General features: G+C 42.1%; 1 protein-coding gene across 16 annotated transcripts in view; it reads left to right on the top strand.

Moving 5' to 3' along the window:
* The window catches only part of RALYL (RALY RNA binding protein like), an 846,180-nt gene that overhangs the window by 364,294 nt on the left and 463,987 nt on the right, over positions 1–17,899 (top strand). For 2 of the 16 annotated variants that reach the window (XM_074318484.1, XM_074318480.1), the window contains exons 1-2: positions 1,800–1,931; positions 2,706–2,794. The exons of 1 other annotated variant lie outside the window; for it this stretch is intronic. Coding sequence is in view for 4 of the 15 variants with exons in the window: in XM_074318478.1 (XP_074174579.1) it covers positions 3,268–3,328 (61 nt within the window). In the remaining 11 variants the exon portion in view is untranslated. Of the gene's footprint in view, positions 1–1,697; positions 1,932–2,246; positions 2,850–2,934; positions 3,084–3,120; positions 3,329–17,899 lie in introns of those variants that run through there. 13 more of the 16 variants (XM_074318486.1, XM_019726284.2, XM_074318478.1 and 10 more) reach the window with 11 other exon arrangements.

Genomic DNA, 17,899 nt, shown 5'->3' with positions numbered 1-17,899 from the left:
TTTGACATGGAAAGAAAAAATTGGAAAATTTAGCAAACTAAGGTTTAATGGTAGACAAAATTGACTCATGACTCAGAAAAGAAAAGACCACATTTGAAGAGATCTTATAGCAAAACAATAAAACAAACAAAAAAACAGTGTGTTTTACAGTGAAAAGCACATTTATTTGATCACTGTATCATCCAGCTTAAAATCCTATGATTTCTGAGTTCTATTCAGCATGGCTTCAGAGTTACCAAATCCACTTGGATGCATTTGTCTTTGTAACCACTATTTCTCATCAGCAGTGCTCATGCCAAAGTATGTATAATAAATATTTAAGGATATTTCTACAGTTACTTTAAATCTCTTATTTAAATTGTGGATTACTACTTTCCTTGGTGAATGAATGCTGACCAGAATGTTTGAGAAACCGATTTGCTGTTGAAGCTCTCTCTAGTGGACGTGTACTTCATTTTCAGAACTGTCCAGGTTAGGTCATCTCTGGGAGGCATTTTATCTTAAATGTCAACTAGAAACCTGCAGATAAAGATCAGGGGCGGCAATCTGGGAACTGCAGGGCTGTGCTAATCGCTCCTGCTCAAACACAGAGATGCCCGTGAATTCCACACAACCCAGAGCGAAGCAGCACAGGGAAATGGCCCCGATGTTGGTACTGCACAAAAATGAAGAGAGAGAGAGATGCGTTCCGGCGCCCAGAAAGCTGATGCTTGGACAAGCAGCAGTAGAAAGATCCCAAGGCATCCAGCGATTGGCTGATGGAATCTTTGTTCAGGCGCAGGCATCCTCAGGCATCTGCCAGGTGGAGAATTCCCCGGGGCCCCGCGTCCAGAACGCGCGGCCGGCCACCTGGGCTGCGCGCGTCTCTCCGGGTGCACGTCTCCCCCTCGCGATCGCCGCGCGCTCGCTCCCCGCCGGAGGGACTCACCGCGGACCCACTTGTTTCCCGGCCCCTGTTCTTCCACTTGCAGCCCCAGCCCACAACTTGAGCAGGAGTCAGGCAGGAACCGCTGCCATGGAGCTTTCCAGACCGGCCTGGAAGCCGGTGCGCGCGCGCGCGCAGCCCAAACAAACAATGCCTGGCCCACGAAGGAATGCATTCGCGCCCCACGCGCCCGCCCACGGCTGTGCAGCCCTCCGAGAGGCACCTGGGACGCGGGTTCTGCAGGAGAGGCTGTTGCGTCTCTCCCAGGACCGACGTTCCTCTCCGCGGACGGCAAACGCGACGCCATGCGTTCTCACGGTGACACACACTGCCGGTGGCCCGGCCCGCGACAACGCCCCCAGCGTCGCGCCGACCCGGCTGCCCGAGCTTCGCGAGGGGGAGCGCAGATCTGGGGGGAAGGAGAGGCCGCTTGGGAGGGAAGACGGGAAAGCGGGTGGGTGGACAGTGAAACTTCGGGAGAGCCGGGGACGGGCCCCTCCTAAGGTAACTACCTTGCGACGGGAAACAGGTGCACGCGCGAGGGAGCGGCAGCCACCGCAAGTTCGCGGGGAGCAGCAAGTTGTTCCCGCCTCCCGGGCGCGTGGGCAGCACCCCGCGCCGCGCCGCGCGGCCATCGCGCCCCCCGGCCAGGCGGCGGCAGCAGCGGCCGCAGTGACCGCGCCTCCGGCACCCGCGCCGCTCCCCTCCCGGCGCGGCCCGCCCGCGCCCGCCCGCCCGCGTGCGTGTGCGCCCTGCCGGGGTGCGCGCGCGCGCTCGGTCCCGCGCGGGGCCCCTGCTCGTCTGCGCGCAGCGCCCAGCCGGCCTCGCGGGCGCAGCGGCTCCGTGGGCGCCCCCGGCAGCGGGTCCTCCCGGCCGGAGACGCTGCTGTCACGTGTCAGTGCCCGAGGCCGAGACCGAGAGAAAAACGCGCTCCGTTCCTTCTTCCACCGCCATACTGTATTTTATACCAAATCTCATTTTTATTCCAACATTTTACTCCCGCTCGGTGAGTACCTTCTCAGTGCCATTCTTGTCCTATTCTTTTTTTTTTTTTTTTGTCCTTTTTTTTTGTTTTTTTGTTTTTGTTTTTTTTCTTCTTCTTTTTTTTTTCCACTTCTTTGATTATTGTTTGTATTTGGGAAAGCTGGAGGAGCATGGTTTTGAGCCATTTCCTGAATCCAAGTTTTTCTAGCGTGCGATGGTTCCGTAGACGAGGCGCTGTGTCCGGGAGTCCGTGGCGGCCGTGCCCGCGGGAGCGACTCCCACCGAAATGTGCAACTGGTTTTATGGAGAAAGCGATGTGAAGTATGGTGCCTATTTTTTTTTCCTTTGTAAAATATAAAAAGCATGTTTCTAACTCCTTTTTGTTTTTGGCATACTCTTTTTCTGATAAGATTTTTGGATAGGTGGGATTTTACGCAGTGTTTACAAGTTTGTGGTTTTGCGATACTGGTACAAACCACTGAGCAAAGACATTTATTTTCTAATTTTTTGGTGCCCTTTTTGGAGCCGGTGAGAACAAATTCGTTTTTCTCCCTCCTGTTTTTTGATACCCATTGATAACATGAAACTTTTCTTGCAGCTGGTTACTGGGATTATTTTTAAGCAAAACACTTTTTTTCTCCTTTAAATTAACGATGACTTTTGCACATTTGACTTTTTAAAAAAAGAAACGGAGATAATTTTATGATAGATATCCTGATATCTATATCTATATTATCCCTTCTTCTTCCCCCTCCCCTCCCCGTAAATCAATTTTCAAATGTGATGGCAATGGAAGGTTTTTCTGGAAAAAAAAAAATGAAGTGCGGTTTGGTTTCCTTGTCAACGGAGGATGAAGTGAACAGCTGAGCAGCTTGCAGAGAGCAGGTACTTGGTCCCCTTGGAGGCGTCTCCCGGGTTTGCAATGGCAACGCCGGCCCTGGTGAGGAAGTGTGTGTGTGTGTGTGTGTGTGTGTGTGTGTGTGTGTGTGTGTGTGAGCTCGCGCCCGCGGTGGGGACAGCCGTGCCGGGCGCTGGGGAAAGTCCCCTGCTTCCGATCGGTTTTGAATGTGCGCAAAATACAGCCCCGCCTTGGCTGCGCCCAGATCGGGTCGGCGGCCGGCGGCGTCTGCGCCGCGGGCGGGCGGTGGCCGGGGACGCCGCACCCGCGGGCCCTGTAAGTTCTCCGAGGGCCACTTGCAGAGCCTGAGGGGCGAGGGCCGAGGACGCCGCGCGGGCCGGTGGGGCGGCCCCTCGGAGCGCCGGGGAGATGGGGACGCGCGGCAGGGCAGCGGCTTCCCCGGGCGCTGGCCGCTGGCCACGGGGGCCGGGAGCTGGAGACCTTTGCCAGATCCCTGAGGATGGCACCAGCCCCCGCACCCCAACTCTGTCTCCTTGGCTGTGCCCGGAGTAAACAACGCAGTAGGTCTTTCCCAGCCTGGGAGCTCCTTCGAAGGGTTTTGCTGTCTTAGTGGCGCTGTTTTTGGATCTTTTCTTTCCTTGGTGTGTTGCTCGGCTTTAAGGGCTTGCTGACATCTTCCAGGGAATGGGGGGATAGTTACTCTCTACGATGGGCACCTGGATATCATGTTGAGAACGAAACCGTTAGTTTCCGTTCCTGAGCCTATACCGCCCAAAGGTGCAAAATAGCTTTTTACTTGAGTTTTAAAGGGATAGCGTTTCCCCTCTTTTTAACCACCTGATAGTGGTTCCAAAGGTTTTCACCCTGACCACTGGGCTCAGGGATTGGTGATGGTGTTGATTTTCTGTGCGGGTAGCATTACAGTACAGTGTTGCATGTTTCTATGGAGTTTGTGATATTGTATGATTGTCCTGTTACATGTTTCCAGTACAGTCTACTTTGATTTACTTTTTTGGAGACGAACCGGTTGGTAATTAAAAAAAAAAAAAAAGCCTTTTCTGAACTGAACATAGTGACAGAATCTGCTGGAAAACTTGCTGCCCAAACATTTCTTGTCGTACTACAAATCTTAAAATCTGGAGGGTAACTATTGTTGAAATGATTTGATTTTGAAAGCTTTGATTTTCTTTCTTTTCCTTACATGGAAAGTCCAGCCTTAAATTTATCGTGCATATGTAATTTGGAGTCTGTTAAAATGAATACAAAGCAAATGAAATAACTTTTTATTTCTCAGATTAAGTTTTCTTCTAGGCTACCCATAGACATAAAAACGAATTCCAGCACACGGAGGGCCCATAACACACAGGTTAATAACACACTGTGGTGTTTCCAAGCCTGTAACCTCAATCTAGAATGCACTTTATGCCTGTATTTCTTTACTCTTTGCATTAATAGAGATGGGAGTGCAAATGACTGCTTATCTGTAGAAGATTAAATTTTATTGTAATAACTAGAAAGCGATGTGCATTTTTTATTCATGGTGTGCTTTCTCATCAGAGGTCTTTGGAAGTTGCAATGGGAGTTATTTTTGTAGTCAGGGTGGCTTTTCTCTGTTTAGAGGGTCCTGTTGCATTTACGTAAAGAAGATAGTTTAGGTCCTGTTTGTGGAACAGCAGACCTGGTGTGGTAAAGGGTGCAGTTCTGAGATTTAACTCAGATACTATGTTACTGAACTTAAATAGTGATTTTGTGAGCACATTGCTAAAATGTTGCCTGTCCTATAGTTTACACAGCTAACAGAAACATTTAAAGAGCCACTTGCAACATTCTGGTTTTTCTAAATCATTTTTTACCATAATTAAAGTCTGTAAGTAGAAATGTTCATTTATTTAAAAAATGCAAGATAATGCCTGCACATAATATTTCATTGCAGGTTGTATGCCACATAAGTCATTTAGTTCTTTGCAAAGAGAGAGACTGAGTGAGAAAGGAAAAAACAAAACAAAACAAACAAACAAAAAAAAAAACGAGAGGAAAAAAAAAGAAAGGAAAAGAAACTTGAGTAACCAAACCAGTTTTCATTGAGGACCAGTTCCTGCCTTAAGCTGGGGGTGCTTGTGTCTTAAGACTGGGGCACAGCCAGACCTGTACTGTGTGATGTATCCAAATGAGATTGAAACTGTAATGGGGCAGAAGATGTTCATAGGGTTTTGATGTGGGAACAAATACATAGCTGTGCTTCCAATTCTGTAAATAAAGATCATAGTAAGAAGCTGTCGTCATCTTAGGTTTTCACTTAATATTCATTGTTCAGTATGTTCATGCTTTTGGTGAATTTCTATCTATTGCATCCAAATTTTTGAAATTTTCTCCTCCATGCGTCATGTTGGTGATTCTGCAACTCTTTAAACAGATCACCTATTAGTTTTTGTGGTAAAAGTCTTTAAATGTAGTATCCTATAGTTAGCACCGCCTACTGGTTTATCATGGAAAATAACCTTGTTCCTTCTTTCAGCAAGCAACCCACCCATAGTCTGAACAACTTAATCATGCAAATAATTTTCAGCTGCTTACTGAGAGCAAGAGTGAGGAAAAAAAATGTTGCAAGTAGAGAGGGTCTGGGAGGTGAAGGTGGGGTGGTGGGGGTTGTGTGAGGGAAAGAACACATAAATTAAATTGGCTATTGGACCACTAACTGATTAAATAAAATGCCTCAAGTATTTCATTTAATCAAATATTTTATGTGAATTTCAACAAAGAAATCATCACAAAGTTAAAGCAACCTGTTAAGTACCCTAGAAGTTTTCTACAGGATGCCAAAATTTGGACATTTTGAAAAATCCTGGATTACTGAATTAATTTCACAATTTCTGTCCCAGTCTTGAACATGGTAGACAAAGAAAACCTTAGTTGGATTTCTGTCCTGAGTGATGTGGTCTGTCCAAGAATATTTAAATGAAGAACTTTTCATCATGAAAAGTAAACATTTAATCATGTCACATATATATATATATATATATATATATATATATGTATATATATGTATATATATATGTGTATATATATGTGTATATATATGTATGTGTATATATATATATATATATATATATATATATATATATATATCCTTCCCTGGTTATAAGCAAGCAAGCAGCACACAGATTTCCAACTTATCTGCATAAAGCAGTCACAATAGTGATGTTATATTTAAGGGGGGAACTTTCGACCCCGTATTCATAAAGGCACTCTTTTATATTCTTAACTAAAGAAGACAGATTACTTTTTTAAAAAATATGGTGGGTTTATTTTCTCGAACTTTTACGAAAGGCAAGTGGTTAAAAGAGCTACTGTATTTATGCAAATCAATGACACCTTTGGGCTATAAAAATAATGGGCTATAAAAATAATACACATACATTTGATACACCAAAAAATATGTTATCCTAGTTAAAAGAATTATGTGCTATGTAGATAACTGTTTCTTAAGTAAAATAGTCTTCTTTTTTTTTTTTTCCTGAGTCAGGGTGGACCTACTTTGCTTACTGCTCACTAGCACTGTAACTAATTATTCTGTGCATCAAATCAAATACAACTCATTGGAAGTAGAAGAGAAGTGAGTGGATATTTGGAATTGTTTGCATGATGAAAAGGAAATTGAAGAAAACATTTTAATTACCATTTAATGAATTCATTCTCCTCTCTGACTTTGAAAACTTTTATTTTTCAATGGTGATTAGTGGTGACTTTAAAAACTACAGTGATTATTTTTTTTCGCTTATTTGATCACATTGCCATGAAGCAAATACTATTTTGTGTATATAAAAAACTGAGGGAGTAATGAATTTTTATTCAAACTGCTTCTGGACCTCTGGAAAGTAATCAAGAACAAATTTAAAAAAAAAAAAACTTCACTGATCTGATGTTATTGTTATTATTTTCTTATTGTTTTGTTATTGTTATTTGCTACTTCTAGTGACTTGCAAAAATGCCTTTATAATTCCATTGTCATAAATAGTATGATTTTTAAAAACAACAAATTTCTCTCAGTGATTGACAGTGGCCAACATAAACTTTCCCATTCGTGACAAGGAGGACAATTAATTTTGCTACACCATGTTTTTGAGCATAATAATTGTTAAATAAAATGTAAGTAATAGGTAATTTCTGAATGAAAGCTAGTTACACATTTAGCAAGTGTTCTACTTTTCTTTTTACTATTACATTTTGACTTGTGGAATACATGTATGTAACCTAGCTTTTGGCACCTTTTTATAGTTTCGCTTTTTCTCATAGCTTTTCAGTTTGCAAGAAAATATTGGGGAATGTTTGTTGTCATTCATTTGCTTTGTTAGACTTACATTATATCGCAAACTTACACTGTGGAAAATTGATTTTGTGTTTTTTAAATTCTCCCATAAATTTAAAGATTTTGGCTGTCTGTTTCACATTAGCTTGCTCTTTTTCTGGGACTGAGTCCTGGAAAACATAGAGCTGTTGGTTTACTTTTTTCTAAGCACTTCTAGTCACAGATAGGGCAGTGGGAAAACCTGAGTTAGAGTTCAGGATAAGTGCCTTTTGGACTGACCTTGGAGATTCCTCAGGTGGGTCAAGGCTGTGAGATTGATTTCCTGGGCCACGTGTGAGTCGGAAAGGAGAGGAGAACTACAGTGAGAACATGGGAATTCCGTCCTGTTGTCTGGAAGATGCATGGAAGGCATCACTAAGCACCTTCATTCTAAAGAAACCTAGAGGTTTTAGCTGCATAAATGTGTTTCACAAAATTACATTTAACCCATCAAAACATATTCTCTTTGCTTAGAATACTGTAGTTGAATAGTTTGTCTAACTTGAACAGCCGAAATTAATTGCATTCTTATATAACCCATGTGTTAGGAGAAAATATTTATACACATTCTGAGAGCCATATGCTAAATTATAACAGGGGCACCCTATTTTTGAGTCCGTTTGGAAATTGTTAACAGGCTGGAGAAGGGAAAGGCTATTTTCTCATTAAGTCATGGTGAAAGGGAAAGAAAAGCAGGACTACTGTTTATCGATAGGCCAAGTAAATACACATCTATTGTTCTTCCCTCCATAAGTAAGTGGTGTCACCATTATTTTATGTTTTTGAGGAAACTGAGACTGGGAGAGAGATGTAATGTGCTCAGAGCTCCACAGGCAGTCCAGGGACAAGTGACAGGAATGTGTGAATCCACACGTCACGTGTCTCCTTCTGTATAGCGACGTTCCATTTGTGGAGAGGAAATTGTTCATTTGTTTCACTTCATGCAAAACAACTACACTATCTTTATTCTTGGTCCATTATTGAAAATGACTGTGTTTTGGCAGGTTGTCACTAGTGATGCTGTGGCCACACGACAGGACATGGCAGCATTTACTGGGAGGCCTTGACAGACACTTTGGGTAACTGTGCCATCGCACTTCTCCCCCAGGAATCCAGGGCTTCTGAAGAGAGCCCAACAAGTGGAAATCAGGGAGAGGCCACGGGTGCTCAGTGGTTGGGGAAAGGACATGATTCCGTGTCCACAGTGGCTTTACAGAGGCTCTGGCCAGAGCATTCAACAAATACTCGCCTCCTGAGTACAAAACGCCTTCTCTACTTGGGCAGGTTTTGCAGTGCGATGTGGAAAGTCAGTCTTTTGACAAGGAACACACTGAGCAGTCTATTCTCTCCTCTCCCAGCAAGTCCATAAACACAGGTGTCACCTCTGTCTCCCAGCTCCCTGCTGCCAGCATCACCTCCACTTCAGAATCTCACCATTGCACATACTGGGACGTGACACTTTTTCCAAGCTCGTTTTATCTGTTTGCAAATAGCACGAAACACATCTAACCGCAAGATGTTATTTTAGGGTGCTACTTCTAAAGGCCTCTTCATATGCGTGAAAACGTATTCCTTTACTAAATAGTTTCCTCGCAACTTGAAAAAGGGGATATTTTTCAACAAAGAGTGGGAAACATGAAGTGGAGGCAATGTGAGTGAATGTGATGAAATGGATTTCAAAGACAGTCGGAGCTCTGCAAGTCTATACAGTCAGCGGGTGTGGGGGGTCACGACGGGGGACTATGAAATGCAGCCTTTGAGGTTTGGAATCTGGATATCTAGAAAACGAGTGGTATAAAACAACACAAGCGATAATGAAAATACCTAGAGGAGAGCCTTGTGTGGTTGACGGTGGGAGAATGGCTCATTTTGGGACAGGTCACGCATTTAAAGTTCCAGCATTAGCTTCTGGATGAGATGACTGATGTGCGATGGAAATTCAGGTCTAGAGCTGAAAAACACACTGCAAGCTAGAAAGAGATATTAGGAAATCATCTGCATTAAAACTTCTGAAGGCAGTAACTCATCGAAAGGTAAAAAAAAGGCAGGGAAACACCTGCATTTTTCTGAGTGGATGTGAAAGGAGCTACTTAAAGGCAGAATAAAAAAAGGAGGAGGGTAACCACTGAATGTAATTCTCAGGAGCAAATTTCAGAATGTTCTAAGAAGGGTTGCTGTGATCAGTAGTTGCAAAGAAGAACATCGCTGACCTTTTAGAAGAGGAAGGAAATGGGATCGGTTCCTTAGTTAACTGAGTTCATTATTGGTTCAGCCCTGTGCTGGAGAGGACTTGGGGTACATGCCACCAGTGAGGACCCTGCCTGCAGGGGGTTGCCCTCTGACTGTGAGTTTAGTCTCCTCAGATAAGTGCAAGGTCGTAATAGATTGGGGTGAACTCCATGGGAGTAGCAGCTTGGGGACATAGCAGAGAATACGCAAGAAGTCTATGAAAAGATTCTGCAGCCATAAGGGGAAACTTGGCAAAGTTAACAACTGTTTGTTGTCACATGCGTGAGTGGACACAGTTTCATCCCTTTCTCGGGTGACACCTAAGTCTGTGATCTGGCTGGGCCGGCACAGAACTTTGGAGATTAGCAAGGCATGCATCCTGGGAATGGAAGCGCTGGGTTTTCTTGAGACAGTGAGTGCGGTAGGATAGAGGGACCCTCAGCCTGGGCTGGGAAGGGGCCAAGGGCTGTGCCCGGGGATGGGACCGAGGAACAGATGAGAGGAGCCCGGAGGTCATGACGAATGTGAAGAGCAAGGTCACTGTGCTTCACGGAACGAGATGGATGGTTTTGATCCGAGGAGAATATTGTATTTCCTGATTTTGAACGTGGAGCAGACTGAAACAATGAACACACTTTCGAGCTTGGGAAGGCGTGGGGCAGCCACTGCTGATGCTGAGAAGTTGGTGTTGTGAGGAGAGGCTGAGTGTTCAAGTGTAATTTAGAGAAAAGGGATTTTTTTAAATCCATAATGGGATGACCCGGGAAAAGGCGGGAAGGCAGACTTTAAAGCATGTGCTAAAGTATCAGTGACGTCCCTGGAGGTTTAGGATGAACACTGCCATAACCAAGTCCCGGTAACTGGCAGGTAGCAGCCACAGTTCCTGCTGCTTCTGGGGTGGCTGTGACTGCCCCTGTATTTATAAACCATCCCCTGGGCCAGACTGACTTCTAAACGTGTGGTCCTCGAGCGCCCCATCTTCGTCACACCCTGCAAGAGTGTGTTATTATCCCAGATGGTAACACGGGGGAGGAAAGAGGTTCAAACACGTGGCTTGCCAATGCCTTCATCTAGAACCACGCTGCAAGACGCAGGAGGCTCCAGCTCTTGTCCTTCTGAGTCGTCTGTGGTGTTTCTGCTCTGGGCACGATGGTGAAATTCCCAACACGTGTGCGTTCATTCCACCTCTGTATGTTGGGGATTCTCCTATATCTAAGTCACTGAGTTTTAGGACATTTAAAAATGTTTGAAAACCAAACAAGACACTGGATGCACCTTCATGAACTGACAGTCTACTCGGGGAAGGAAAAGGTACACATGAAAAGTGACAATGGATACAGCTTTCAGAAGTCAGGGAAGTAGAGATGGTCATTTAGGGTTACTTAGATTCCTAAGGCACTTTATAATTTTGGAATGCAAGGCCTCTCTTTCCCAGTGATGTGGAAAGGTCCTTAGGAGGGGAACTTGACCGTGCTGTCTGCGTGTTGCGTTCCAAAGTGAGGACTATATGAGAACAGACAGGGCACATGCGTAGCAGGAAAACTCAAAGGGCCAAGGAAGATGACAAAAGCAACCAGAAGATGTCGGGAGGGCGAACTCAAAGAAAAGTAAGAGATGAAAAGGAATGAAAACTTTTGGAGGGGAAAAAAAAAGAGGTACAACAGTAAAAAGGTGCAGTGAATATGACTGTGTGACTTTGTATTCATATGTACTTTATGCCCTAAAATAGAGTCCATTGTTTGGGAAAATGAATTTTGTTTTGGAATATATTGAGGTTACTCAAAATTTCAAATGAAAATGTCTTCTGAGACACTCTTCAATATTATACAAACATATAAAATGAGTTCAGAGCTGTCTTTGCTTTTAGATTTTATTTTGGGGGATGGTGGACAATGATATATACAACTGTCCTCTCTTATCTGTGGGGGACACATTCCAAGATGCCCAATGAGTGCCTGAAAACACAGATAGTACTGAACCCCATGTATATACTATGATTTCTCTATGCCTACCTACCCATCATAAAGTTTAATTTATAAATTGGGCACAGTAAGAGATTAACAAGAATAACTGAGAATTAAATAGGACAGTTATAACAATACACTGCAACAAAAGTGTTGTGAACGGCTTTAGGGCCATTAGGAAGTAAAGTAAGAGTGACTGGAACACAAGGACCAATACTGCAACAGGCGACATTATAACCAGGACCCCTACTAAGTGACGAATGTCCGGTGATGAGACAGGTGACTTGTCTGAGCAGACACAGTGGGGACACACTGGATAAGAGACGATTCATGGCTCAGGAGGGATGGAGTGAGCAGACCACCATATGCAATTTTAAATCTTCTAGAAAATACAGCACAAAAGTAAACAGAAACAGGTGAAATTCATTTTCATAATGTTTTATGGAGCCCAGTCTATCACACATGAGCACTTCAACATGTAGTCAATATAAAATTCTTTTTTTTTTAATATTCTGTAACTTTTTGTAGTAAGGCTTTGAAATCCGGTCTGCATTTTACGGTACAGTAGGCCTAGTCAGCTTTCAAATGCTCAGTAACCACACAGGCTAGTGGTAACCACATAGGGAAACGCAGGTCCAGACGGGTCATACTCTCGGGATGATGCCATGTTTTTAAATTCTTTTTGGCATCTTGTTCCTTACTAGAAATTAGGCAAGAAATAGCTCCAAAGTACTCTCTGGTTGTCTCAGTTTTAGCTTTCACTTTTTATTAAGAATCTAAACTGACATCCACTGAAGTTCATTTTTTCCTTAAATGTGATCCCCAAGTTTGATCAGCTGGCTGAAAAATATTAATACTTATGCAATAAGTATTTCTTGAAAATGTGCTTTTTCATCATTCTGTGTGTGACGAGAATGGAGCTTTCAGGGTAGAAAGGATACAGTGACAAACCCCGTAAGAGCTGAAAATAAAATTCAGGGTTAAAATGGTATCTTGTTTTGTCTTAAATCAGAGGGTTAATTTCCCTGTGTAATTTCACTCACAAAATATGACTCATTATAAAGTAAAAAAAGTCAAGCCACTTTTGGAGGATTATGTTGAAAATGACACATTAATGGAAGGAAAGACCTCAAGTTTATAGAATATTAAACAATTTGTGTCATCTCCAAGATTAAAGTGATTTAGTATCTTTGGTTAAAATTTGGGAATCATCAAGAATTTGATGGGGGAATATAAGCATTGAATTTTGATCCATTATGTTTTATCATCCGGTGGTTTCAGAGCTAGCATGTGTCCATGTTCCCTGTATAGGTGTTTCAGGGTGTGTCGTGTGTGAGTGAGGGAACCCTGACCTGTGAGTGTGAGCGAGGGGGCAAGGGAGGGAATTAATTACTTATAAACAGCCTTACAAAATGGTGTTAGGAATCTAGTTGCCACATAAAGTCTGTTCTCTTTTTTTCCCTCACATTTTTGATACCATGTGTCTGTGCCAAAAAGATGCATGACATACATGTAATATAAACAAACTTTACTGCGAGATGGATTTTCTGTTTTGGAAGAGAGCTGGAAATACTCAAAGCATGTTAATTCCGGGTTTTGGATTCCGAGCGTTTGACCGAATGTGCCTCAGTTTTGATTCAGTTGTGGAACTAACTACAAGACTAATTTGTTTCAAAATATGAATGAGCCAGTCATACTTTGTATTTTTCCTTCGTGTCAAAAACGTCATCATGAACTTGGTACCATGAGTAATCTAGTGAGTGTGGCATTGGTGTATCAGGTCTTCAGTTGGGGAGTATTCCTTAGTCCCTTTGGATTTTGTCTGGTAAAGGAGAAACAGTTTAATGTGTCCAGCAGATATTGAAGTTCCAGCCTCTCAGATTAGGTTTACAACACACCTGGGAGACAGACAGTTTTGGGTTTGTGATTTCCTTCACTGTAAGAAACAGGAACTTAGATACGGAATTGTATTCATTCTCCAAAAACATTTTTTTTTAAATTTTATACTTTATTAGATGACTTTTCTCCAAACAACTAAATTGATGCATATATTCTAAGTAAATGCATGCCTTTTAAAAAATGAAATGAAAATGCTAAAGAATTCTCAAAAAAGTCTTAAAGGGGAACACAGGGTAGTGTAGATGTGGAAATCATAATCACATGCTAGTGAGAAGATTCAAAATTACACATCCTTCATTTATATTATTTGATATATAGTGTCTTGATTTTTGTTTAAGTAAATAATGATATAACTTTATAATAAACACTTGTAATTATATAATACATCATGTAATTTATATAGCTTAATATAATATATAGCTTATATATATAATAATCACATGCATATAAATATGTATAATATATATTACATATAGTCAAAATTTTCCACTTGAAAATTTTTCATATTAACTATTATTATATTTGCAATATAATTTTAATGGTTACATCGTATTTCATTATAGTAATGTACTTTGCTGTACCCCATTGTTAATATTTTAGCTGGTTCTTTCTTTGGATTGGTGGACTCTGGGTGGTGTTTCCATACTGACCATCTTTCTGTATTAGTTTTATTCCAGTGTTGTAGCGTTATATATACTTTTAATTTACATGAATCCAGACATCTTTTGGTTATATTTTTGGTGAAAACACATGCCTAGGTTTTCACCCTGTGTTCAACCAAGGAATTTGTCCTCTTGTCCAATATTGGTAGGAAAGCTGATTGGGTTGGACTTACAGATGCTATAAAAAACACAAAATCATGCATAAGTACGATGTGAGCTACTGAAGGTATTCCGGGAGCAGTTTTTACAGACCTTTAATGATGACTTGAGAAACTAAGCACCAGGAAGCCTGCGCAATGCAATTGCATTTGGTGGAACTCTTTTCTTGCACAGGAAATGGCATTCTGAACATTTAATTTAAACAACTGCCAAATATTTTAGAATTTAAATTGACTGTGTTAAATGATTTCTTAATATTTTTGCACCATATGTGTGTATTAACTTAAGAGGACAGTATCACGTGGGAAAAGGGTAGAGACATCAGTACTTACTGCAGCTATAAATTAATGATTTCGAGCAACATGACCAAGGCCTGGTCCTTTCCAAAAAGAAACAAAATGGAAACGAGAACGATGCGTGTGGTAGTTACCATCCATCACTCGGGTGAATTGGGTTTCTTACCTGCCTTAAGGAGCGTGCCTGGTGTGATGAATCTTTTGTAGAGAAGAGACGGTGTACACACATTGCATTACATGCATACCCTCCTTCTGCATCCTGGGATGGCTAGAGTTTGCTGAAAAGAAGCCTTTGGTGTCCTGTGTGTTTTCGTTTGCTTGTTTGTTTGCTTTGTCTGTTGTGTGAATCACCCCAGAGTTCTGGAAAGTACAGGAAGATCATGATCACCTTCCCAGAAGATTTTTCTGAACTCAGTGAACGTTTTCAAATGCTTTTCTTTCATTTCTCATGGGTTAACTAGAGCTTTCTCCCATCACCTTATTGATAACAGTAGTAAACAATGGTGCTACTTGAAATTTAATTCCTCACCTATCTATTGCTCGCTGGAGACAAGAAATCGGGACTTCCCTAGCAATTTCACAGAAACATTTTACATCTCATTGTATGTCTTTCTGGGTTTTACTCGTTTTTTCCTAGTACTTGATTTTTATTGTATTTTATAAATTATTAGTTCAAATTTTCTTTTTAATTAAAGTTTATTGGGGTGACAATTGTTAGTAAAGTTACATAGGTTTCAAGTCTACAATTCTGTATTACATCATCTATATATCACATTGTGTGTTCACCATCCAGAGTCAGTTCTCCGTCCATCCATATATTTTATCCCATTTACCTTCATTTACCACCTCCCTCCCCCCTTACCCTCTGGTAACCACTAACCTGTTGTCTGTGTCTATGAGTTTTTGTTTCTTCATTTGTTTGTCTTGTTCCTTTGTTATTTTGAGTTTTACATCTCACATATCAGTGAAGTCATATGGTTCTCTACTTTTTCTGTCTGACTTATTTCGCTTAGCATAATAATCTCAAGATCCATCCATGTTGTTGCAAATGGCAGTATTTCATATTTTCTTATGGCAGAATAGTGTTCTGTTGTGTATATGTACTGCATCTTTATCTAATCATCTATGGAAGGACATTTTAGTTGTTTCCATGTCTTGGCCACCATAAATAAAGCGGCAATGAACATCAGAGCACATATATCTTTATGGATAAATGTTTTCAGATTGTTGGGGTAGATACCCAGAAGAGGGATTGCTGGGTCATATGGCAATTCTATTCTTAATTTTTTGAGGAACCTCCACACTGCCTTCCATAGTGGCTGCACCAATCTGCATTCCCACCAACAGTGCATGAGGGTTTTTTTTTAAAAGCTCTTTCACTACAGATTGCTTGACAAGCACTGGTACAAAACACAGCACATTGCCTTATGCGCTTTCAGTCCTTTGCAGATTACATGGCTCTTAAAAGTAGACTGTGTAGTTCAGTCATTAACTAACATTCATTCATTCATTCATTCATGAACATTTATCAATTGACACAGTGTCAGTTACTGAGCCACAGAATTGCATGAAACACCGCCCCTCAGTGGGTTCACAATCTCCATGGAAACGGTCTATGAGAGCATCTGCCCCATGTATATGAAGGCCCAGTCCTTCCTGAGCAGTCCATCTTCGGGATCTAATCACCACCCAGCGGCCCCACCTCCTACCAGCATCAGGCTGGCGGTTGGGATTTCAGCATATAAATAGGGGGTACACAAACATTCAGACCATAACACCCTTTCATTTGATGGTGATAATTTTTTCTGGGTAACAAAAGGTACGCTGACACTTCAGAATGTCTTCAAAGCTGCTGACTTCAGAGGGTGTTCTCAATAGACAGTGACCGAACACTTGCTACCCTGGCTCCAGCCAGCTCACGAGACAATACTGCGTAAAGTACAAGGATCCCCTTATAGCTTTTGTTTATTTTGAAATACACAAAACAGGATGAAGGAGGCCATAGGCTGGATATCATCACATGAAACCCTTTCCTGTTGAAGAATTCAGCATTGATCTGTTTAAGCTTGAATTGCAAAGGATTTCAAACCTATTATAACCAGAAATATTTATATTTACATGATCCCCTTCCAGCATGTATGCACAGTATTAAAAGGAGAAGCCACTGCCACTTCTTACCAGGAGGTTTTGTCTTTTCGATATTGCTTGACTTCCAATGGAAGTATGTTACTTGAAGGAACAAGTAACTGAAATTCAATATATCTTTGAGGGTTAGTGCTGGACATAGCAGTGCTTTTCTAAAACACTTAATTAACAATAAAAAGAACAAAGGAAAAATCCATGGTTTCAAAGAATTTATCTTTGTGTGTCTGCCTTAAAAAGCATGGTCTGAGAAGGAGAAAGAAACAGCAAATTATAAGTTCTAATCAATTCTTCTGATAAATGATGAGTATTGGACTAATTTGCCCAGGCTTCCATGACAAAATACTACAGACTGTGAGACAGTCTGAAAGCCGGAAGTCCAAGATCAAGGTGTGGGCAGGTTTGGTTGTGTAGAGGCCGCTCTCTTGGGCTTGCAGACGGCTACCTTCCTGCTCTGTCTCCGCGTGGTCTTTCCTCTATAAGCACACATCCGTGGTACCTCAATCTCTTCTAAGAACACCAATAATATTGGGTAAGGGCCAAGCCATGTGACCTCATTTTGCCTTAATTCACTCTCTCTAGACCCCTTCTCCAAATATAGTCACAGGCTGGGGCACTAGGGGTTAGGACTTTAATGTATGACTTTTGGGGGGGGGACAGGAGGGCACAATTCAGTCCATAACAGGTATCTGTCAACTATTCTAAATACTGTGGGAAATACCAGGGGAATGGATCACAGTTCTGGCTTTCAAGGAGTTTGCAGTTCTGGGTGGGACAGGGTGAAATAGCCATGATGTGAGTGAGTGGGTGGTCTGGTCGTAAGTCCAGCCTCATGGCACCAAAATCAGGTGACTTCATTTGAGTAGCTGGGAAAGCATCCTTCCCTCAGTCACTGAAAAGCTACGTACGTGTCTTCAAGAGGGCGCTTTTCTTATTAGAAAATGTAATTATTTCATCAGGGCTACATGCATGAGATGCTGGGGACACAGGTCAGTGGGCCGACATGATTAAGTGTGGAGTGAGTGGTATATAGAGGGCAATAGGAATGCAGTTTTTCAAGTGACGACCTCAGGTGTCCCTAGATGAAATATCGCGTGCTTTGGGGTGAGGTCAGGCATAAAGAGAGGGGATTTGGCATTACTTCAGTGGAGGCGCTGTGTGCTAGCTGAGATGAAAGTGGATGGAGAATAAGGAATGGTGAGCAGGAAGGAGCTTCTGGTAGAGCAGTTATGCCCAATGGTAGTGAGCCAAAGCGAGGCCAGCCAGTGAGGATGCTGGGAGGACTGGCGTTCCCCCTGTGGAACCTGTGAGGAAGACGTTACCAAGCACAGGAGGTCTGTCAAAGCGAGATCGCAAGGGGCTGTTTAAGACGTTTATAAATACGCTTAATTGGTTATTATAGTGTTATTGGGAGGGAAGGTTTTAGCCACAAAAT

Source organism: Rhinolophus sinicus, linkage group LG14 (assembly GCF_036562045.2).
Source record: "Rhinolophus sinicus isolate RSC01 linkage group LG14, ASM3656204v1, whole genome shotgun sequence".
NCBI classification, from domain to species: domain Eukaryota; kingdom Metazoa; phylum Chordata; class Mammalia; order Chiroptera; family Rhinolophidae; genus Rhinolophus; species Rhinolophus sinicus.
The sequence above is the reverse complement of the archived record's forward strand: the minus strand, read 5'-3'. Positions and strand labels throughout refer to the sequence as shown.